We start from the raw sequence: 24,582 nt of genomic DNA, 5'->3' as shown, positions 1-24,582 counted from the left end.
TGATTTGAAAACCATGACATTTTAAATAAGACCAGGCAATTCGGCCCCATTCTCTGCCTTCTCTCCATAACCTTTGATACCCAGACTATTCAGATACATCAATCTCTGCCTTAAATACACTCATCCTTGGCATCCACAGTCACTTGTTGAAGCAAATTCCAGAGGTTCATCACTTTCTGGATAAAGAAAGTCCTCTGTATTTCTCTTTTGAATGGGCACCCTTCAATTCTGAAGTTGTGCCTTCTTCTATTTTAACAGAGAAAATTAATTTAAACAATTAAAAGGCCTAAAAATGTGGAACTGTGCTCTGATGTTGAACACAGAACTGTGTCCTTCTTTGTCCACTCTATCAGTAAAAGGATTTAAATAGCAGGCACACGGTCAGTACTCAAGGAGACTATGGAAAAGCTTTATTTCCAGTTATTTTTTGATAGACAAAGACACTCACATCCGGAGTAAAGAGGAGTTTACAGCAATAAATGTGGGCGTGAATCGTCACAACTTTAGTCATTTCAATTCAATTCTGCCCAATTTTGATTTGCTCTTTATGTAGCTAAATTTGAACTTAGCGGGCAAATATTGTAGTGAATATTCCCCAATAAAATGGAGTTTGCAGTACATAAAAAAAAAAGACAAATTAAAAAGAAACAAATACTGTACAACAAAGTTTACAAAAAGTTACAAGTATCAACAACACATTCTAGTAGTTAATCAGGAAGGGTTAAAAATATCCTCGATGGTAGTAATTTAGCCAATGTTTACTTGGCTTTCTAAATACAGATATACATTTGCTAAAACCTCAAATGGTAAAGTCCGAAAATCTGGACTCCTCAAGGAATGGGTCGGTCCGGATTTTCAGATTTTCCAGATTCTCGGACAGTACTTTTACAATTCAAATTTCAGGAGGAATAAAAACGAGATGAACAGGTAAATTTTGTTAGTTTATTAATTAGCAAACACAGCATGCTTCATTTATCAAAACAAGCAGTTTTAAATAAAAATAAATTCATCACTTGCACCTGTGGCTCTTACGCATGAACACAAAAGCCCACTAAATTTAAAATGTTTGAGAGTTTTGCAAAAGTCCAGAATCTTGTGCGGACAGATTTCTGGCATCCAGATTTTTGGACTTTCACTGTACCAGTGAGATGTTAGATCTCACCCAAAGAGCAGATTGTTATCTGTGGTATAAATCCGCACCTATAAATCTCTATTATACACATTCATGATATATTTGAAACATTATTTTATAAAATTATTTCATATGTATACACATACATTAAAAAATCAACACTTATTTTCATTGATATATGATCACATGAAGTAAAAAACTTCAATCTTTCATGTAATATATTCCTAAGATGTGCATGTCAAAGTATATGATCCACTCAAGTAATGTTATTAATCAGGAATGTTATCAGATTATACAAGGGAAGAGAAGTAAAACATCAACTTTGGCAGACACGATGCTGGAGAAACTCAGCAGGTCAAACAGTGTACTTTATATAGCAAAGATAAAGATCATTAAATCAGTGTTTTGGGCTTTTGAGCCCTTCATCAAGGCGAGGTTCACACCTTGATGAAGGGCTCAAGCCCAAAATGTTAGTTACACATCTTTCTCTTTGCTATATAAAATCCCATATTTTCACTCATATAAAGCACACACACATATAATGTGCAGAAAATCATAAATTGTGTTAAAAATATTTTCATAAAATGCACACATGCATATAACACACGGGTGTAGTATTCTAAATTCCAATTGACAACATCAATTTGCATTTAAATTGGACATGAGACAAAGCACATACAAGGATCTGCCACAGTTAATCTCCTGCAACTTCTCACTCCCGCTATAAATCGTGCCCATTCTTTCATTGCTGCTATTACATTCTTATACTCACTATAATATTCCCATGCTCGCTATTCACTGCGTCTTTCCCACACCCACTATTAATTGCGCGCGTTCTTTCAATGTAAAAATATTCTCCTGTAGTGTGCACACACAAATAGTGTGTGTGGGGGATTTCTAAAAAATGCATATAATGTGTGTGTTTATATGCATAAAAATATGGTTTACTGTTTGACTTGCTGAGTTTCTCCAGTGTTGTGTTTTTATTATGAAAGGGTAGCTGAATTATCACATAGCCTTTCCACTATTTAAGCCTTACCAAGCTGCATGACTGCATTTCCTGAAGGCAAAATGATAGAGCTTTTCCCAGAATTCTTTGGCTTCTTCTGGTTTGACCTAAAATACCCAAGGGAAATTAATAAATACAAATAAATAAACAAAAAGACAGTCTGTGATTCTCAACCTTTATTTTTCCACTCACTTACCACCTTAAGTAATCCCTTACTAACCACACAGCACCAATGGAATAGGATGTCATAGGGGATCTGTGGTTAGTAAGCGATTTCTTAAAGTAGTATGTGAGTGGGGGGGGGGGGGGGGGAAAAGGTTGAGAACCACTGGACTAAGTGAAACAAACATGACATTGATGAAAAAGTGCAGAACAATCATTATTATATTGTCTTTAATTTATCTTCTTAAAAATAGTAAATATATAAATAGCTAAGATTTAGGGTGATTGAGCGGCACAACAATGCTGAACACATTTAACAGATTATTAGATACAAAATGTGGTTAAAATATTACCCCAGCAAAATAAAAATCTACATTATGTTTGTGGGAGGGATCCATGCAAAATACAATGCAACATAGGTTTACGTCCTATGTCACGTGATAGTGAGGGCAAGAATAGAATCAGATGGAGGATGAATGTGTGGCTAAAGGGGTGGAGTAGGGGGCAGGGATTTGAGTTCTTGGATCACTGGGACCTATTCTGGGGGAGGTGGGACCTGTACCGAACGGATGGGATGCATCTAAATCCCAGAGGGACCAGGTATATAAAGGTGGATAAGTCTCCAGGTCCTGACAGGGTTTTCCCTAGAACCTTGAGGGAAGTCAGGGAGGAAATAGTGGGGGTTCTGACAGTGATTTTTCAACAGTCACTGGAGGAAGGTGTGGTGCCATGGGAATTGGGTGTTGTAAATGTGGTTCTTCTGTTTAAAAAGGGCTCCAGGTGTCAGCCCAGCAATTATCGGCCAGTAAATTTGACATCAGTGGTGGGGAAAGTGTTCTTAGAGATAATATGTATAAGTATTTAGATGGGCAGGGATTGATCAGGGACACCCAACATGGGTTTGTGAGAGGGGAAGGTCATATTTGACAAATCATATTGTATTTTTTGAGGAAATGACCAAAAAGGTTGATGAAGGTAGAACAGAAGATATGGTCTATTTCGATTTCAGTAAGGCTTTTGATAAGGTTCCACATGGAAGGTTGGAGAGGAAGGTTCAGGCACTAGGGATTAATTTTGAGATAGTCAGATGGGTTCAATGGTGGCTAGAAGAATAGGCACCGGAGAGTCATGGTGGACAAATGTCTGTCAGGATGGAGGCCAGTAATGAGCGGTGCAGGTCAGGGATCGGTGTTGGGTCCCTTGTTGTTCATCATTTACATTAATAATTTGGATGATGGAGTGGTAAATTGGGTGAGTAAATATGCGGACAATACAAAAATAGGAGGAGTTGTGAATAGTGAGGATGGTTTTCGTGGACTGCAGAAGGATTTGGACTGCTTAGAAGAGTGGGCTGAAAGGTAGAAGATGGAATTTAATGTACTTCATTTTGGGAAGAATAATCAAAATAGGACATATGCAGTGAAGGGAGGGCATTGAGGAATGCAGAAGAATAGAGAGATCTTGGAATAATGGTTTATCATTCTTTGAAAGTGGATTCTCATGTAGATAGGGTGGTGAAGAAGGGTTTTGGTATGCGGGCCTTTATAAATCATAGCGTAGAATAAAGGAACTGGGAGGTGATGTTGAGACTGTTCAAGACATTGGTGAGGCCAAGTTTGGAATATTGTGTGCAGTTCTGGTCTCCAAATTATTGGAAGGATATCAATAAGGTAGAGAGGGTGCAGAGAAGATTTACTAAAATGTTGTCTGGATTGCAGTATCTAGAATACGGAGAAAGATTGAGTAGACTGGGTCTTTATTCATTGGAGCGTAGAAGGTTGAGGGGGGGTTTGATAGAGGTATGTAAAATTATGAGGGGGATTGATAGAGTAGATGTGAAAAGGCTCTTCCCCTTGAGGGTAGGAGAGATTGGAATGAGAGGTCATAAGTTAAGGGTTAGGGGGGAAAAAACTTTAGAAGTAACATAAGAGGAAGCTTCTTCACTCAGAGGGTGGTGGCTGAGTGGAATGACCTTCCGGAAGAGGTGGTTGCAGCAGGGTCAATTTTGTCTTTTAAGAAGAGGTTGGATGAGTACATGTATGTGAGGGGATTGGAGGGTTATAGGCAGGGAGCAGGAAGTTGGAACTAGTGGAGTTCACTTAAATCGGTGTGGACTAGAAGGGGTGATATGGCCTGTTTCCGTACTGTAATTATTATTATATGGTTATATGTAATGTGCGTGTTGTGTAAGTTTTCCTTGTCCAAGGTGACTTGCTAATAACAGCTGAAGGCTCACACAAAAATTCAAAAGCTTTGAAATTAAATGTACATATACATATAGTAGTATTTAAATATTCCAGAGAATTAAAACTTTTATTGGGAACAAATTGTATTTTCTTCCTGCGGACAACTCCACTCATTTGATTAGAATAAACCCTATTCCATTCCAATCTAGCTTGATGATGGAGATGGACATTTTCAGTCCATCTTACCATTCAACCATGCACTCATTATTGTATCGGTCTGTCTTTTTATTATTAGTAATATTCCTGTTTTCATGCTATAACTGTAAACTCATATTACAGAACCAAGAACACAGATGTTACCTGCCATGTTGTCATTGGATTTCCAATAGCAGTGTGTTTAAAAGATCAGAAGACAACCAACAAATCAATATGGGAGGGAAAATTTAATTTGATAAATTGTTTTAAATTATTTAAGGAGACAATAAACAGCATGTATAGAGGAGGAGCTTAGTCAAATGTGGATTTTTAAAAAGGCATTCAAGAGGTACCACATGTGCTGTTCAAGAGTGCATTGGATTGTGGGAAATGCATTGAAATGGAGGCATGCTAGCAAATAGAAAACAAAGTTGGGACAAGTTGTTTAATTTTCAGAATAATAAAGTTGCCACTAGAGTCAGTGTCTCAAATATTTATAATGTCAATTAATAACTTGGATGAAGGGACCAAGTAGAAAGAAGTCAAATTTATTGGTGATACAAGCACTGGAGGGGGGGGGGGGGAAGAATGGGATGTGCTAGTGGTGAGAAAAAGCCCGTAAAGTGATAGAAAGCAAAGTGAGTAGGCCAGAAATTAAAATGGAGTCTGTGGGAAAATGTGAGGTCATCTATTTTGGAAGGAAGAATGAAAAAGCATATTAATATTTAAACTGAATGAGACTATAAAATGTTGTGCATGGGGTCCTTGTCACAAAGGAAAACAAAGCATGTATGTACAGCAATGAGGAAAGCTCATGGAATGTCGGCTTTTATTACAAGAGGCATGTTGCTAACTGCCACAATGGAATCAATTCTGTCATTATGACACTCACTCTTTTGTATTTCTTTCGCAAGTTATCAAAGCTCTCCGGCTGTATTTGTTTTCCAATATTTGGTTTATACAACACGTAATTCTTCACAGTAATTTGCTCAGCCAAAAGTGCAAAAGGCTCATTCCCCCGAAGCTGTAAAAGAAAGTAAGAAGAATGAAGCCCCAAGGCAGTATGTTTAAGTAATGAAGATTAATGCAGTTTACTTGGTACCAGGGCATTATAATTTCAAACATCATAACATAAATGCAACTCTCCACAATCCTATCTATTTATTCTTCATCCACATTTTCTGAGCAGTGTTTATTCTGCCCAATAATCTTGAAGGCCACTCACTCAAGGATTCATGGTGAAACTCTTTTGCTTGAGATGATCATTGTCAGGCATTTTTATGACACAAATACAAACAGTCTGAATGCTTTCTCGGTCTTGCTGCATGGAGTTAATAGACTACCTAATTGAAGAAGGAAATGGTTACACTTACAACAGTCCCCAAGGAACCACTGCCATGGTACCTGGGATTTGGATGAATGACTTCCAACAATGACAACCATTTACCTCTATGTAAGGTTTGACCATTGTAAGGTAAAAACATCATGAGATGGGACCGGAGAAGGAGTCACCCAGTACTAAGGAGTAACAGAATGCAGATGTGACCTTGTACACTCAAGATAAGCTTTGCACTAACAAGAATGATGTGCAGCAGACTAAGAGAAGGATAGCAACAGTTTATTCATTGGACAATGTCATGGTATGATAATTTTCTAAGTACGTATCCTGAGGTATAAAAAAAACACCACTTGCTGATAACGGCAGAATGCGCCTTCTCCAACTAACACTGTTAGTTGCAAGTGTTACAATCCGGCAATAAAGAACAAAGAACCTTGATTTCGACTCAGTCTGGTGTTTGACTCACTCATTCATGAACAAAGCAGACCTAACACCACTCATTGGAGTGTTTTTCCTTTGAAGGTAATTAATTTCCATTTCAGCAGGGAGCCTTCATGTGCACTCTGTGGTCAAGTGGTACCTAATGTCGGGGTCAATCACCTTCACCTATGAAACTCAGCTCTATCAATCAAGGCTGTGGTAAAGTGTGGTGTGGTCATGCCAAACCCAAAGTGGGCACCAGTGAGCAAAGACCCTTTGATGCTGCTGTTGCGAAATACCCGACCTCACGTGTAGATGATCCAAAGGAGATTAATTTCCTTGCAATTGAAGCCACTGCAATGAGCTAATAAAGACTAAAACCACAGTGACCTTATGAATGTGGGACAGTGAACCAGATTTAAACAAAAGCTGAAAGCTCATTGCAGTAACAGAAAAAAACCGCAGTAAAATGGAAAAGATTTTACATAAAAAGCAGCCGGTTTGGACTTCTCTTTATTCCAATGAATTGATTTATAGCATTTTTACTTCAGTTAGAAACTGCACCACAGCACCTTGTAATTCATTTTACTGGAAAGTTTTAATTGCACAAAAGATAGTAACCAGATAAAATGTGATTCTCACCCTGTGTGAAATGTAAAAGCCATCATTATCTCCGGTCAGGCTGAGTGACTTCTGATAAGCCTCCTCCCATGTCATACCTCTATCCACACTAATCTACATTAAAAAAAATTTTACAGCAGGTTATTACAAATATTTATAGTCTGAGCTTCACTTCTGTGCTTTAAGTGGACCCAATATTACTTCAAGTCATTCTATGCCAATATTCAGAGAAGCACATGCACACACAATGAAGTTAAAATGCATCACAAACAATAAAGGTTCAGCACCAATCCCTCTCGTATACTGCTGGTTACAGACTTCCAATCAGAGAAGCATCCTTCCACCATGAGCTCTGACCAATTTTGAATTCTGGGGTTATCACCAATCATTTGTTACTAATTTGAATAGCTATCCATTAACCCCAATCTCCAACCTCCACCACGCAGTTTTCTTACCACCCTAATGATCTGCATTAATTTCCGTGAGTTTCAACTTTTGCTAAAATCTGCTTGTGAGAGAATTTACTCACCCTATGAAGGGGGAAAAAACACAAAACTCGCAGATGCTGGAATCCTAAGCAAACAATCAGAAGATGGAAGGGCGTCCATGGAGAAAAATGGAGAGCAAGCATGTCATTCTAGGACCTTTTATTAAGTCTAAAGTATGAAGGTGTGGTATTGAATATCAAGGTTTAAAAAAAAGAGAGGAAGCTACGAAGGGGTAAGAGGTGATCAGGTATAGGTCAGAAGGGGGAAGAGGTTCAGAGACAGGTAGAGGGTGCAGCTATTGGGAGAGGGATGGAAAATAGGCTAGAGAGAAAAGCAGGATGCAGAGTATTACAAGCTCCTGTTTTATTAAGTGAATGTCACTTTGGGGGGTTGGTGCAGGCTGTAAACATTCACAGGGTTCACGATATTCACAGATTGCATAGCACCAGCAGGTCCAAACTATAAAAAAGGTTGATGTTCTCAACTAAGATGGATGAATAATGAACAACCAAGAACAATGGTTGTTTATTCAGGAAAAACAGATGGTGAGAGAGTCATGTGAGTGAAACACTTAAAGAACAGAGTATTGATCAGCCCGCCATCTGATAACAGAGGAGGAATGACTTGTGTGTGGAAATGGACAATTCTGCAAATTCTCCTTGTCAAGGGAATTATTAAATCACCATGTCCATTGTAATGGTCATTTTGATTGACCTATATCTGAGATAAGGAAGCAGGCGAATTCCTGCATTGGATCGTGTCCATTGATATAGTCATTTCAAATGACCCATGTCTGGGTTTTGGAAGTCACATGTTTTGTTTCCTCTGCACAAGGAAAAGCAGAGTTGTGGCAATCATTCATATGAAAGCACATTTTTCTGGAAATAACTTGACAAAGATTCGTGAGTTTTCAGTAGTCTGATCACTCAGTCTCTCGCCTCCTTCATAATAACTTCTGAATTGACTTTCCAGAATTGTGCCCAAGCTGCAATAGTTTAGATATTCTACACACATACTGTTACAAACTAACAACCCTTTTAATTTTGTTAGGGACTTTTTTTTTAGCACTAACAAAGCAACAGCAATGAAAATTCACCAGACAATGGTAAATTCAAAATAATAGTTTTTATTTAAATTATTAAACCCCCCCCTCCAAAAAAATACCAAAAGGTAGTAATCCCTAAACAAAAGTGGCTGATGACTAGTAGAACATAGAGCAAATTTCTCCCTCCCCAGCCAAACAAAGAATAACAACAAGATATCATAATGACATAAAAATAAAAATAAGAAAGTTCTTCTATTCATCCAAGAAATTCCAGACTCGGCAACCCTATTTCAACGAAAAGGACTCTTTCCATTCCCATTTCTGCCGTTTCTTCCATTTCCAGAACAACCAGATTTTTCTTTTGGAGACAATGATGAGCTAGGTCTTTGTCCTCTTACATCTGGCAACGAATCAGCAAAACTCATTGCTTCACGCTCATTCTCAAAAAACCGAGATTGAAAGTCTCCACAAAACACCTTCAACACTGCCGGATAGCGAAAAGTAGACTTATAACCTTTACGCCACAAAACTTCTTTAACTGGATTAAATCGACTCCGACGCTGAATAACCTCTTGACTCAAATCAGGAGAGAAGAAAACTCTACTATTCTGAATCATTAACAGAGCTTGTCGTTGTCTCGCATTTTGCACTGCTAAACGAAGTATCGTTTCTCTGTCCAAATAATTCAAACATCGAATTATCATGGGTCTCAGTGGTTGACCAGGCAAAGGTCTTCTTCTTAAGGCTCTATGAGCTCTTTCCAATACCAGACCTCCAGAGAAAAATTCCTGCCGCAGTATTTGTGGAATCCATTCGGTTAAAAAAAACGAAGAGGATCTTGTTCTTCCATACCTTCTGGCAAACCAACAATTTTCACATTATTCCTTCTACTTTGATTCTCCAAATAATCCACTTTCCTCTCTAACTCCCTCTCTCGTTCTCGCAATTCTTTAACGGATTTTTCCACCTCCAACACCTTTTCTATATTAGAAGCCACTTGCTGTTGACATTTCAAAAAAGCAGCCTGCAATTGTTTAAAATCCTCACAAGATGCTTCCACACGTATTTTAACTGTATCCAGTTCCAAACTGAACCTCTGAGACATTTCATTCAGCATAGGCTGAATGATAAGGCTTAGCTGTTTACATTGTAATTCAGAAAAGCTCAGCCCTGCTGTCTCTTGCGTAGTGGCAGAACCAGGTAACTGCACCTCCTGCTGCATCTCAACAACAGGCAGTTTAACAGTTTTACTGCGGGTCTGGACTCCCAGCAACGGCACCCCGACTTCCTCAGGGAGCCGATGCTGTTCTTCCCCCCGCAACCCGTTGTTGCTTCAAAAACTCACAAAAAAAGACCAAAACATTCAGATTGGAGTATATCCTGGGGTATTTCAAGCAATGGAGTCGTCTTCTTGCGTGCCCCCTCCATTAAAGTCGACAGGCTGCCAGAATGAGGATCCACATCGGGGGCACATGCAGCTTCCTCCTGAGAACGGGTAACTCCAGCGATGTCCTTCTCCTGGTGAGTAGTAGTCTTTTTTTTTTAATCAGCTCCCACAGGCAATCTCTGGTTTAGGCTTGAAAGAAAGCAAATCTGAAATTGTAGCAGACTATTTATGCTCTAAATCTTCAACACTCCGAAAATGTAGTTTCTTCTGTACTTGAAGTTTAATCTTTTTACAATTAATAGCCATAACAATTCCTTGATACTTTAAACTAAGCTTTAAAAAATTTAAACCTGAAAACAAAGAGTTAAAAACGGGTTCTTAAAAGACTGGCCAGAGAGGTCGAGATTACATGTCTAGACTCTACGCCATCTTGCCACGCCCCCCCCCAGGCCTCTTTAAACTCACAATTCTTTTGATAAGTTGTCCTTGAGAGATATTCTTCAAAGAGAAATTACCATCTTCTGGGCCACAAATGTCTCTCCTGTGAAAAGGATAATACAAGTCCTGTCTTCCCAGGATCAAATAATCTTCTTTTGAATGAAAACTTTGGAATCTGTTTTCCAGACAATGAATCTGCCCTCTTTATCTTAAAGAGACAGTCAGAAGTAGGCTTCTCTTTTGAAATCTACTTATTCGTGTCCCCCTTTTGTTAGGAATAATACATTGGCAGTTTTTCCCCTTCTGCAGGAAATATTGCTACTGGTCAGAATGGTGAGTTTCCTTAAAACTGACATCTTTGCCTCGGTTTTCAATAGTATATATCTTGCAAATATCTCATGTCACATAGTATGTGACACCATTTCTGTCTTTGAAGTTCATAAGGTCTTTTCACACTGATGTGCTAAAACATCTCTGTCCACTTACTTACAGAATTCAAGTAATTACGGTAACTTTGTTTGAAGGCTTTCTCCTGGTTTCAGGCTTGATACACTCTATCAATAACTCCAAAGTCAGTGAGTGAGAAACCATAATCCTTTAATACACTTTAGATTGTAGCTGGCCCAATTCCCTGTGCTCGAATGAAGGACGGGGGAGGAAGGTTGACCTTGGAGTTACTAGGGAGCAAGTCATCAGTGCATGGGCCAGCTACCTATACATACATATCACCACATTCACCCCCTTGTTTAAAATAAAACCCCGCCATGTTAAAATTCGAGAGGTTTAGCAGTCAGGTAGTCTCCTCTGCCTGTGATCTGCACAATTCTGCTGATGGTGTACTGTCGGTTCCATTGCCAGTCGTGTGTCCTGATGCTGGAGAGGGAGGGCAGTCTCTGAAGGAGGTGGGCCTTTGGTTATACGTGAGGGCAGTCATGGTGGTCAAAGTAGCTGGAAGGCGATCTGGGGCATGTAGCATGGGGCACCTGCACCGGGTCCTGAGGGATGGCGAAGGGGATGTAGGTAGGATCTGGGTTGAATGGGGTAGGGGGTCTCCAGCACATGCCATGTCCTGGATAGGGACTGTGTCCTCATGGCCATTGAAACAGTGTGGGGGGGGGAAACAGTGCAGGGGAAACATAGGCATACTGAGGGTTGGGTTGGTGGGATTTATAACCCGTCGCATGCATGGGGATGCAAGACAGGGAGGAAGTGTGGTTCCGGTTGCCAACTTCCTGGGGAAGGAAAACATACGTTCATGTGGGGTCATGTTTGTAGTGGTGCTTAGGAGGGATCGGATGGCACGGAGCACTTCCATGAGGACTTCCTGTGAAGGGACACAGCCAAGCCTTTTGACTTAAGGGCCAGGAGGACCGCCTTCCAAACGGTAGCGTTTTCTCTTTCTACCTGGCCGTTCCCTCTGGGGTTGTAGCTTGTGGCTATACCTCTAGCCAATAGGTACTGCCGCAGCTCGTCACTCATGAAAGAGGATCCCCGATCACTATAGATATAGTTCTGGTACCCAAAGATGGAGAATATGCTGCGGAGTGCCTTGATGGCAGTGGATGAGGTCATGTCGGGATACGGGATGGCAAAAGGGAACCTGGATTACTCGTTGATGACATTGAGAAAATAAGACATTCCTGTTGGCCGAGGACAGGGGCCCCTTGAATTCAAAAGAGGCATGTGGCTTTGATGAGGTGTGACTTGTCGGGTCACATTCCGCACAGGCCCGACAGTGTCTGGTCAGAGAACTGACATCCTTGATGGATTACAGGAGGTTCCAGGCTTTAATGAAGTGGAACAGTCTCATAACTCCAGGGTGGCAGAGGTCAGCGTGGAGGGACTGGAGGCAGACGAAAAGATAGGGCATTTAGTGTTGAACATAAAGGCCACAGCTCGTTGGTCGATTAGCAGGGTAAATCTTTTCCCAGCCTGGTAATGACACCAATGGCGAACTGCCTCAAATGATTGCCTGGTTCTCCTTCTTGACAGAGTGCCATATCTCAGGGCTATGAAGGGTGCAGGAAAAAAATTGGATCGTTGTTGAGAAACAGAGGGGTAGAAATAAAGGGGGGGAGAGACAGCGGGGGGGGGGAGGGAGACAGCGGGGGGGAAGACAGCGGGGGGGGAGACAGTGGGGGGGGAGACAGCGGGGGGGAGACAGCGGGGGGGAGAGACAGCGGGGGGGAAGAGACAGCGGGGGGGAGAGACAGCGGGGGGGAGAGACAGCGGGGGGGGGGAGACAGCGGGGGGGAGAGACAGCGGGGGGGAGAGACAGCGGGGGGGAGAGACAGCGGGGGGGGAGAGACAGCGGGGGGGAGAGACAGCGGGGGGGGAGACAGCGGGGGGGAGAGACAGCGGGGGGGAGAGACAGCGGGGGGGAGAGACAGCGGAGGGAGAGACAGCGGGGGGAGAGACAGCGGGGGTGAGACGCGGGGGGAGAGACAGTGGAGGGGAGAGACAGCGGGGTGAGAGACAGCGGGGGGGAGAGACAGCGGGGGAGAGACAGCGGGGAGGAGAGACCGCGGGGGGAGAGACAGCGGGGGGGAACAGTGGGGGGGGAACAGAGGTGGGGGGAAACAGAGGTGGGTTAACAATAGGATTGGAAAGAGGACAGTGGAAACGGAGGAGGGGAAACGGAGGAGAGAAACAGAGGGGGGGAACCGGAAGGGGGAAATCGGATGGGGGGAACTGGAAGGAGGGGAACAGGAAAGGGGGGAACTGGAAGGGGGGGGAACCGGAGGGGGGGAGAACCGGAGGGGGGGGGAAAATGGAGAGATGGTGGGTGGCCCCCATGTTGATCACGCGGCCTTCCCAGATGAAGATGGAGGAAGAAGGCGGAAGTGAAGTTGTCCAGGAAAGCGGAAGTAGCGTCCGGTAAGATGGCAACTTCCAGATCGCACAAGCGGGCTATCCATTCAGAACTGGCAGGTCAATGGCCTGCCCCAGGGGGAGCACATGGCACTGCTCGATCGTGAGGGTTTGGATTTACAAACTCAGTGATAATGTCCTCTCTTCCTGCATCCCAAGCAGGTTGCTTCCTTCGCCATTGGGGGAGCTTCAGCTGGCCGCAGAAGTAGCACTTTCGGTGCTCGATCGTGGCAGCAGCAGAGTTGGGGCCTCCTAGCACGGAGGCAGTCTGAGGCACTGAATCCAAAACGGGGAGGTGCGTGTGGCCTTCACATGGAGGACCCGCTTTTACCGGCAGCAATCAACACAGCATTGCATTGGGCTACATTGAGTGTCTTAGCAAGCTGGAAGGTCCTCTTCAGAGGCAGGCTGTCCTCCTCAAGCAGTTGCTGACAGATGTAGTCAGACCTCACCCCAGATACACAGGAATCCCGAATCAACTCCTCCACATGCTGGTCTGCCTAGTCCGGGGTCAAGTTATTTCCCCTGAAGTCTCACTCCAGGTCATGCATGGCTCGAAAGTACTTGTCCATGGACTCACTGGGCAGCAGTTTCCTCAAGGCCAGGGTGTATCGTGAGTAAACTTCGTTCACCCGAGGTCGGTACAGGCTGTGGCATTCATCTGGGTAGTTTGAGTAGCTTCTGATCACCTGATACACTCGGTGGCTGACTCTCACTCATAGGACCTTGAGCCTCTTCTCCTCTGAGTCCACAAGGCCCACTGAAACTTCCAGAAAGTTCGAGAAGCACTCCATCCACTGCTCCAGGCGTCTGTGGATCGATGTCTAGCCTGTCAGGTTGCAGAAGTTTGTCCATTCCATGTGGAAATTAAAGTGATACACTCCATCAATAACTCCAAAGACAGTGGGTGAGAAGCGATAGGCTTCAATACACTTTATATTGTAGCTGGCCCGATTCCCTGTGCTCAAATGAAGGACAGGGGGAGGAAGGTTGACCTTTATGACCAGGTCACAAGGGGAGGAGTTACTAGGGAGCAAGTCATCAGTGCATGGGCCAGCTACCCATTCACAGTCATATATACATATCACCACAAGGCTGTCTGGAACTTACTAACCAAATGGATTCTTATATACTGAGCAAATAATCATTGTCCCACTTATCTCAAGAACCATCATTAAAAATCTTTAATCTTTTCTTGCAGTGCAACATTAATTTCATCTCTACAAACTGGCTTCTGCCTTCCATCTTAAAGAACCAGGTGTGTTTAAAATATAATGTGTTTCTCTGTGCTAAAGCCAGCTAACAGCTGCAAGAACCCTGTATCTGTACAATGTACATTAGCCCTGTCCACCCAAAACTAACTTTTACTAAAATATATACGTAGATGAAATATAGTTTTGACATTAGACTAAAGATAAATCATAGCACATTCATAACACACATGCACAGTATATTCGCGCATAGATGGGGTAGATTTAAGTAAGATGTTATATAATTTAAAAACGTAGTTTTGAAAATAACACTATCTTGGTGTATTTCTATTTCTGCTGATCTGTGACATAACAGGAGTAGTTAAAGATAAGATGGAAATAGTCAAACCAGTCAGAAGTGGGGAGTTACTTAAAATTGGAAAAATCGATGTTCATGTTGTTGGGTTTAAGGGTGACCAGGAGGAATATAATGTTCTGTTCCTCAAGTTTATGCTCTAGCCTCACCCTGCCAATGGATGAAGCCCAGAACAGACAAAACTGTTCAGGAACAGTAAAGGGAATTAAAGTGGTTGGCAGTTAGTAATGATGATCGAAAAAGTCAGTTGGGAAAAATGTTTTCTTCATTCTAAGAAAGATGGTAAATTTTCTTTGTTATATATATGCAAGCTCACACCAAGACACAAGAGAAACTTGTCCGTGAACTACTCTTTGCAGATGATGCCGCTTTAGTTGCCCATTCAGAGCCAGCTCTTCAGCGCTTGACGTCCTGCTTTGCGGAAACTGCCAAAATGTTTGGCCTGGAAGTCAGCCTGAAGAAAACTGAGGTCCTCCATCAGCCAGCTCCCCACCATGACTACCAGCCCCCCCACATCTCCATCGGGCACACAAAACTCAAAACGGTCAACCAGTTTACCTATCTCGGCTGCACCATTTCATCAGATGCAAGGATCGACAATGAGATAGACAACAGACTCGCCAAGGCAAATAGCGCCTTTGGAAGACTACACAAAAGAGTCTGGAAAAACAACCAACTGAAAAACCTCACAAAGATAAGCGTATACAGAGCCGTTGTCATACCCACACTCCTGTTCGGCTCCGAATCATGGGTCCTCTACCGGCACCACCTACGGCTCCTAGAACGCTTCCACCAGCGTTGTCTCCGCTCCATCCTCAACATCCATTGGAGCGCTTACACCCCTAACGTCGAAGTACTCGAGATGGCAGAGGTCGACAGCATCGAGTCCACGCTGCTGAAGATCCAGCTGCGCTGGATGGGTCACGTCTCCAGAATGGAGGACCATCGCCTTCCCAAGATCGTGTTATATGGCGAGCTCTCCACTGGCCACCGTGACAGAGGTGCACCAAAGAAAAGGTACAAGGACTGCCTAAAGAAATCTCTTGGTGCCTGCCACATTGACCACCGCCAGTGGGCTGATATCGCCTCAAACCGTGCATCTTGGCGCCTCACAGTTCGGCGGGCAGCAACCTCCTTTGAAGAAGACCGCAGAGTCCACCTCACTGACAAAAGACAAAGGACAAAGGAGGAAAAACCCAACACCCTACCCCAACCAACCAATTTTCCCCTGCAACCGCTGCAACCGTGTCTGCCTGTCCCGCATCGGACTTGTCAGCCACAAACGAGCCTGCAGCTGACGTGGACTTTTTACCCCCTCCATAAATCTTCGTCCGCGAAGCCAAGCCAAAGAAAGAAGAAGATAATGAAACAGAAAATGTTGAAAATATTCAACAGATCAGGCCTGAGACAGAGTTGACATTTCAAACCAATGACGTTTCGTTGGAAGCTCACTTGAAACTTAACTCTGCTTTGCCCCCTGTTGGCACAGCCTGGTCTGCTGAGTATTTCTATCAGTTAAGTTTATTTCAGATTTCTAGGATCACCAGTTCTCCCCATTTCTTTCTTGTATGGTGTAAGGTAAAACATCATGAGATGGGAATGTGTAAGGAGTTACCCTGTACAGGGCTGTAACAAGATGTGAATGCATCCTTGTACTTACAAGATAAGAGAGACATTGATGGATTGAGAGGCAGGAAGCTAGCAGGGAAAGGATAGCAACAGTTTTAGTCATTGGACAAGTAATGATATGATGATGTTCTAAGCACGTATCCAAGGGTATAAAAAATCACCATTTTGCTGATAACGGCAGAATGCATTCTCCAACTAACATGGTTAGTTGCAAGTGTTACAATCCGGTAATAAAGAACAAAGAACCCTGATTTCGACTCAGTCTGGTGTTTGTCTCACTCATTCATGAACAAAGCAGACCTAACAATGGTGAAAAAAATAATTAATTTATGGAAGTCTTTCAAGCATACAATTGGTTAACTAGATGACAGATAGGTAGAATTTAACAGTTAAAAGAGCAATAGAAAATTATTGACCTTATAGAGAACCACTTGCCCATCCTGCGGATGCCCTGGTGTAAGGAAAACTTCTTGCCGTTCTTCATATATCTCTTCCACTCCTGGAGCTAGGTCTGATGAAATTATTAAAAAATACTCAATTAATGAAACTATGCATCTTCAAGGCACTGTCTAACAAGCAAATCAAGGCCAATATTAGATCAATGGACCTAAATCTCCAAATATCTTCTGTAAATGTCTCTCTGCAGCTGAGTGACGAAGAGGAGAACAAGATTGACTGCTGCACTCGCCTCTGGTGAGTTGAGTCACCTGAACCTGATATAAATTAAACAGCTGAGTCACATGGCAAATGGATGCTACAGCAGAGCTCACTGGTCAATGCATCTCGTCATCTTTATCAGGTCGGCCCTGTGAGAGTGCCGGAGAGCAATGGGATGAATCTAAACTATCAGCAGCCAGATTGGTTATTTAAATATATTTGGTTCCTCCAGTACTTGGTGTGTTGCTCCAGTTTTCCAACTTTTGTTTTCCAGACTTCCTGTGCTGACAATAAAAGCTATTCACAGAAGATAAAAAGCTTTTTAAAGAAAATCAACTCTCATGGGAGCATAGTTCATGCTTGCACTGTACAAATTTGACAGTAGAAGCAGATTCCAGGCATTTGAACCCACATTACACAATTTAACTGATAGCCATATGTTTTTGAAGGGTGGAAGGAAACTGGAGCACCTGGGAAAATCCAACGCAGATACAGGGAGAAGATATAAGCTCCTTACAGATTCAAACCTGGGTCGCCAGAGCTGTAATAGTGTCATGGTAACTATGCCACCCAATCCTTGAATGGCTTCTGGCAGCCTATCCACAGACCCCTGCGTGGTCACGGCACAGTACAACTAATCTGAACTGGTACATCATTTCAATTGATATCCTACAATCAGAACTTTAGGCCTGTTTTGCTCACCCAAGATGCCTAAAATTTATTTCAGATGGGAACTCCCAACACCTGAAAGTTATCCACCACCAATTAGCTGGCTGCTCGAATTCCAGTTTTGGACTGACTTGAACTTTGATCCTCTATTCGTCACCTGATGACAAAAATGGTATTGAATTTCTCCTTGTGGTGGTAGAGGAGTAGTCATGTTTCACTGGGAGTGAGTTTTAATGTAGATGATTGGCAGGGCAAATGGTAAACCCAACTTAAGCTGCTGTTGACAGCAAGTTGAGACTCAAGTAGACACTAGCTGAGCCTGGTCGAAAGATCCAGTAAATGCTTGATGTCATCTAGTTTATTAATTTATTTACGTTAGCTTCAATGAAAGAGAGGTTCCGTTCGTGCAGAACACTATTTTGGGCATTCAATGGTACAATTTAAACAGTTATTTGCACTGCTCTGCGATGATGCACACGTTGGAAATCCATCAGGCAAACCTGAATATATAAAGAAACTTTTTTTTATGTTTGTGGATGATTTTCTATATATTTCACTGTTGACTGACAGATATTCTAGTTGTGATATAAACTATGATCAGATCAATCAAGCTTTGCTAGTTTATTGAATCTCAAATGCTAATGGTTCTCATACATGCCATTGTTTTCATGAGAGAAATGAGATTTAAACAAACAGTATTAAATTACACAGGTGCAACATATGTAGAAGATATTTGCTGAACTTTTCTAAACTGTCACAACATGTGGATATAAAGTGTTAGAAAAGATGGAAAATCACAGATAAAACTTTTGTTCTAATAAACAGTCTTTTCATACCTAGAATTCCCATGTCGTACTTTCCTTCTTTTTTGTCCTTCTCAATAAGATAATCAAACGTGTCGGTAAAATATTGAAAAAGTGCATTTTGCTTGTGAACCTCAAGTCCAAGAATCCGATTCAGGAATTTTGTGATGCTACAGTCTGAAACCGAAAATAAAACTCGTTTAACACACTTATTATTACTTATTTATCACCTCGTTGATAAAACGAGAATGGAGCAAACTCTTTAAATAAAAAATGGGGAAATAATCTAATTAGAAGGAGGAAGCAGTGGGAATATATGGGGATGGAGAGTGTCTGGAATTAATTATAAGTGCACAGATGTTTCTCATTGAGACAGGAAACTCAGCCTAAGTTGCAAGTAGTTAAGAGGAAACAAGGTGTTAATTACTGCTTAATATTTAATCTCCAGATGAAGTACAATGTAACTGGAAATTATTCCAATATTTATTTCAAATCATATATTTCAGCAATTTGCATCCACTCCATCAAATCAGGCAGATTTCAAAAAACATAGGAATTAAATGTAAATAAGATCTGGAAGTACAACACTTAATTGGACATTCAAAATCATTTCTATTACCTTTTTCCACATTTACATATCCATGTCGGTTTTCTTTGCAGAATACTCCAACAGCCAGCAATCCCCTCCTCATGTCTGAAAAAGACAGTATGATGTGATAGTTCAAGTTCAAGTTTATTTATCATCTGAATGCACAGGTACAACTCGACAAAACAGTGTTCTCCTGTCTTCGATGGAAAAACATGCAAACATACAACAGACATAACACATATACAGACAAGTGATACATGTGCAGAACAAATTATGCATATAAAAAAATATTTAATAAATAGTAGAGTTTCAGAGGCTTGGTGTTCATTTAGTCATTCAGCAGACTGACTGCTCATGGGAAAAAGCTGTTCCTCAACCTGGTGGTTCTGGTTGTGATATTCTCATATCTCTTCCCCAACGGGAGTAACTAAAGATGCTGTGGGCTGGGTGGAAGGGGTCCTCAACAATTTTGCGTGGCCTCTTCAGACAACAATTCCGGTAGATCATGTTGATAGCGGTGGAGTGGGGGGGGGGGGGGTGAGTGAAGACATTAGCGATCCTCTCTGCCACACTTGTGGTCCAATCCAAACTGTACAACACTGTGAGGCAGCTAGCTCGGTTGCTTTAGATAGAGCTTCTGTAGAAAGTTGACATTATGGTGGCCAGTAGCCTTGCATGTCTTAGTCTTCTCAGATTACTTAACATTATTTAACTTGTTACATTATTCAACAATGATATTCTGTATTAACATTATTTCCAAAAATACATCTTTGAACACAAATAAACACAATTGATTTTAAAATTTTAATGAATTATTCATGTTACAAACAAATCATGAACAATCATTTATAAGACTATGATTTATAAGACTAGTCACCTTCGATAAAAGCATTAGGGCCTCCGACATAATCCTTTGGTGGTTGGACTTTATTTTCTATCTGACCCAATATGGTTTTAATGACTTTATCCAATGCCCTGGTTCCATACTGTAAGGAAAGAAAAAGAAAAAGATATTCAAAAATAAATTTCAAATACTAGGAGCTTAGTTAGCACTTTTAACAGCAGACATTCAGCGTGGATTTAACATGAAAAATGCAATTTAACTTTGAGAGTTAGTTGAGTTATTTTAAAAATCTTTCAACTTTCTTCCTCTTGAATGCCTCTGTGATTAAGAAAAAAAATTTTTGGAGACACGAACTTAGCAGATCAGCCATTAACTGTAAAGAAAAACGGAGTGCACACTTCAGGTTGAAGATCCTTCATCAGAATTTTGTTTACTCTCCACACATAGTACCGGGTCTTTCCAGTATCCCCAGCATTTTGTTTTATTTTAGATTTCCAACATGTGCATATATTTTGCTTTTCATGCATTAATGGCCCAATACAAAGATAATCCAGACTCGATGTTGAATTCAACTTCTCAAGATCCCATTTCCATTTTATTTCACTGCTATGATTGATAATGTTCCTTCTAATCCAATGTGAATATGAAATTCTGTCATCCACGTAAGTAATATGCACAGATGCAATGAAAGTCTTAATATCTTCCAGTCCTAATGAAAGGTCAACAGCAAATGTGAATTCTGACTTCAAATCCATAATTGTTGCCTGGTTGTTATGTCCAGCATTTCTGATCTGATAATGTAGTGGCTTTTAAACTTTCTCTTTCCACTCACATACCACTTTAAGTAATCTCTATGTCATTGGTGATCTGTGATTAGTAAGGGATTAATTAAGGTTGTAAGTGAGTAAAAAGAAAAAGTTTGAAAACCACAGCTTTAATCGTACCTAATTGACTCATTATGTGAACGGTTTCATAACTCCAAAGAAAATGGGCAAAATATTTGAGGAACAATTGGGTCCAGAGCAGTGGTTCTCAACCTTTTTCCCCCCACTCACATACCACCTTAAGTAATTTACCAATCAGAGCACTTGGCATAGAGATTACTTAAGGTGGCATGTGAAAGAAAAGGTTCGAAAACCACTGCTATAATGGATAACCTAGGCATGACTTGAACATCTCATTTTTTTCAACTCACTTCATCAAAACAACTCTGGAGCACCCTTTCCCAAATTTAATTGGGAAACAAGAAAGTCTACAGATGCTGTGATTGTAGTTAATACACAAAGTGCCGGAAAAACTCAGCAGCTCCTGCAGCGACCATAGGAGACCAAGGTACATGAGCAACATTTTGGGGCAGGGAGGAGAGCCGAAGGGGCGGGGAGGAGAGACGAAGGGGCGGGGAGGAGAGACGAAGGGGCGGGGAGGAGAGACGAAGGGGCGGGGAGGAGAGACTAAGGGGCGGGGAGGAGAGACGAAGGGACGGGGAGGAGAGACGAAGGGACGGGGAGGAGAGACGAAGAGGCGGGGAGGAGAGACGAAGGGGCGGGGAGGAGAGACAAAGGGGCGGGGAGGAGAGACGAAGGGGCGGGGAGGAGAGACGAAGGGGCGGGGAGGAGAGGTGAAGGGGCGGGAAGGAGAGACGAAGGGGCGGGGAGGGACGAAGAGGCGGGGAGGAGAGCCGAAGGGGTGGGGAGGAGAGTCGAAGGGGTGGGGAGGAGAGACGAAGGGGCGGGGAGGAGAGAAGAAGGGGCGGGGAGGAGAGAAGTGGTAGGGAGGAGAGAAGAAGGGGCGGGGAGGAGAGAGACACATACATAAGAGGGAGAGAAGAGCTGGAATTGATCAGTGGAGGGAATTAAAATCTGTGTATTAAGTAAATTACAAAGAGAAATAAAGATATTACCTTGTTATCAAAATTATATTTACTGAGGTCTCTGGATTCTGTTGCCCTCCGATCACCATGAGTCAAAGCACCCTGTAGAAGGAACACATTTGAAATTCTAAAACAAACAACTTCATATTGCTTGTTGAACTCTAAAATACTTCATTCTAAATTTTTGATCAAATTAGCAGAAATTGTTCATTTTTTTTGCAGTAGTTTGGACATTTTTTCTGTCATCTCTTGAACATGGATCAAATGATGTTAGATTTTTGAAAATAATGAGCTGAAGACTTCTCTCTGAGTTGGTTAATTGTGTGACCTGGAAGTATGAAGCTACTCACAGCCTGAGAAACATGCATGCCAGAAATAGGTCCTCTGGCTCACCATCCATTAACCCTTTCACACAGCAATCCCAGTTAATTGGCATGTGAATGGCCCATCTTTAAAGCCAGCCCAGGTCGTTCACACTGAACCAAGAAAAGCTGGGTCAGTGTGCTTTTTAGTCAGGACCCTTGGTGGGTAATACACAGGATGAAAATGACCCATCCCTCATTGCATTTACACAGATAAGTGAAGTGGTTAAGAAGTGGTTAATTCCATCTTTTAATGGCTGTGTAAAAAGGGTACATTAATCACATTTACCAGCATTGGTGCGTAGCCTGATAGAAAAACACAAAGGCTGCAGATACTGCAATCTTGGGCACACAAAGAACTGCTGGAGGAACTCAGCAAGTCAGACAACATCCAAAGACAGAAATCGTCATACAATGTTTCTAGTTTATAAGGCAAAGAGGGCAGGGGATGATCTTGTGAAAGAATGTTTAACGAATATGCTTAGCAAAGGGTTAATGAATTGGGTGAGACTATAGTTGTCTTGTAACATAGGTGAGGAATGTGAATGCCTTCTAACATGACCTTCCCTGTGCTGTAGTGAGATAGTAACTAACAACGAGGTCATCCCGTTTTCGCCGGCTTGTCCGCAGACACCAAATGGAACATATTGTTGTAAAAACAGGAATCGCCAGTTGTGTGAAACTTGTAGGGTCTCATGCAGACCTCTGCTTGAAGGTGTTTAAAATGAGATCAATACTCTGCATGCTTTGAGTGGGGATCAGGGTAGAGGAGTTACCGAACTCTTTCTTTGTACCCCTCACTTCCACTAGCAATAACAAGACTGAATAAAGGAAACTGTTGTATGCTTAATTGGTTCTGTTTATTTTATTACAGTGCGGGCTGACTTTCAAAATCTTACGTATCAGAAGGGGAAAGAAGCTGAGGGAGATGCCCAGAAGTGATCGCACAAGGTGTGAGAGGTGGAGAGGCAGGGAGAGGGGAAAGAAAAGTTAGAGAAAGGGGTAAAATACGAAGAGGTGTAGGTAAAATAAAAGACATGGAAACAGTGGAACCAAATTGTTCATGCCATTGGGTTTAAAGCTGTCAGGAAGAATTTGATGTGTTGTTCTTCAAGTTTACATTTGACCTCACCCTGACAATGGACAAGGCCAGGATCAGACATATCATTGTATGAATGGTTATGAGCTAAATTAGTTGTTTACAAGACTGTAGCCTTCCTTGATCTGGTGATTCAAGTACTCATCCAAATACCTGGTTCAGAAAGAATGGGATAAAGCCTGTGCCTTTGTTGAGGACTTATTGTTCAGGATCTGAGAGAGGAACATCAGAGGTCGAGTGAATGTAGATCAGGGGATAGAACTGTCGGGAGAGATGGAGTCAGAGAGAAGAAAGGGGATAAAACTGTGGGGAGAGATGGAGTCAGAGAGAAGAAAGGGGATAGCACTGTGGGGAGAGATGGAGTCAGAGAGAAGAAAGGGGATAGCACTGTGGGGAGAGATGGAGTCAGAGAGAAGAAAGGGGATAGCACTGTGGGGAGAGATGGAGTCAGAGAGAAGAATGACCCAAAAGGAAACTGGATTTCCAGTACCAGCAGTTTTTAAAAAAAATTACACAATGATGAGATTAGAAGGAAATAAGAATAAGGATTTGTCTCAAATATTCTAGTGATCTTAAGGGATTGGAGATTTAGCAAAGTTTCAGAATAAATGTGAATAATCAACTAAAGAAAAGGCAGTAGTATGCCTGAATTACTGATACATTACATCAAAAAAAAGTTGGGAGTACATTAAGATGAGAGAAGATTAAACACTAGTGGTACGTTCTGATTAAAATGAATGGTTTTCTGCATCTCTATTTCACGTTCGTTGACTCAGGTCACTCATTTTTTTTTAAGATTGTCACAAATTTCCTTTTAGAAGAATACTGTATTCTTAAACAGGACTGGCAAGATCTATCTACAGTTATTAACTAAGCAGCAGAAATGTAAAGAAAGGCTTCAGCTAGAGTTTAGATTCAATTTCAAATCAGGTGAAATTAAACTTTAAAGCATATAACATTAAGCAAAATTTTATGCAACGGTAATTATTGCGCAGAACATCTAAAAACTTATTACCAGGCTCTCCAAACGCTTTGCCACAATGGAGGCAAATCTCCTTTCTCCTGCAAGTTCAGAAATGAGGAATATATATTCTGGAGCTGACACCTGATTTGACCTATGAGTTCGACCTGAAAAGGATGAAGGATTTGCAAGAATCAAACTTAAATTTTAGGATAACACTAACCACAAATTGGTGAAAAG

General features: G+C 41.8%; 1 protein-coding gene across 6 annotated transcripts in view; it reads right to left on the bottom strand.

Annotated features, from left to right (window-relative positions):
* Window positions 1-24,582, bottom strand: part of sbno2b (strawberry notch homolog 2b) — a 189,102-nt gene that overhangs the window by 5,500 nt on the left and 159,020 nt on the right. For all 6 annotated transcript variants that reach the window (XM_069928192.1, XM_069928191.1, XM_069928193.1 and 3 more), the window contains 9 exons: window positions 24,397-24,509; window positions 21,951-22,022; window positions 20,084-20,192; window positions 19,237-19,311; window positions 18,651-18,794; window positions 16,905-16,999; window positions 7,086-7,178; window positions 5,577-5,708; window positions 2,172-2,248 (listed from right to left, as the gene is read on the bottom strand). In XM_069928192.1, coding sequence (XP_069784293.1) covers window positions 2,172-2,248; window positions 5,577-5,708; window positions 7,086-7,178; window positions 16,905-16,999; window positions 18,651-18,794; window positions 19,237-19,311; window positions 20,084-20,192; window positions 21,951-22,022; window positions 24,397-24,509 — 910 coding nt within the window. The remainder of the gene's footprint in view (window positions 1-2,171; window positions 2,249-5,576; window positions 5,709-7,085; window positions 7,179-16,904; window positions 17,000-18,650; window positions 18,795-19,236; window positions 19,312-20,083; window positions 20,193-21,950; window positions 22,023-24,396; window positions 24,510-24,582) is intronic.

The sequence above is a fragment of the Narcine bancroftii genome, chromosome 3 (genome assembly GCF_036971445.1).
Source record: "Narcine bancroftii isolate sNarBan1 chromosome 3, sNarBan1.hap1, whole genome shotgun sequence".
NCBI lineage: Eukaryota > Metazoa > Chordata > Chondrichthyes > Torpediniformes > Narcinidae > Narcine > Narcine bancroftii.
Note: the sequence above shows the minus strand (reverse complement) of the source record. Positions and strands in the feature narration are given on the sequence as shown.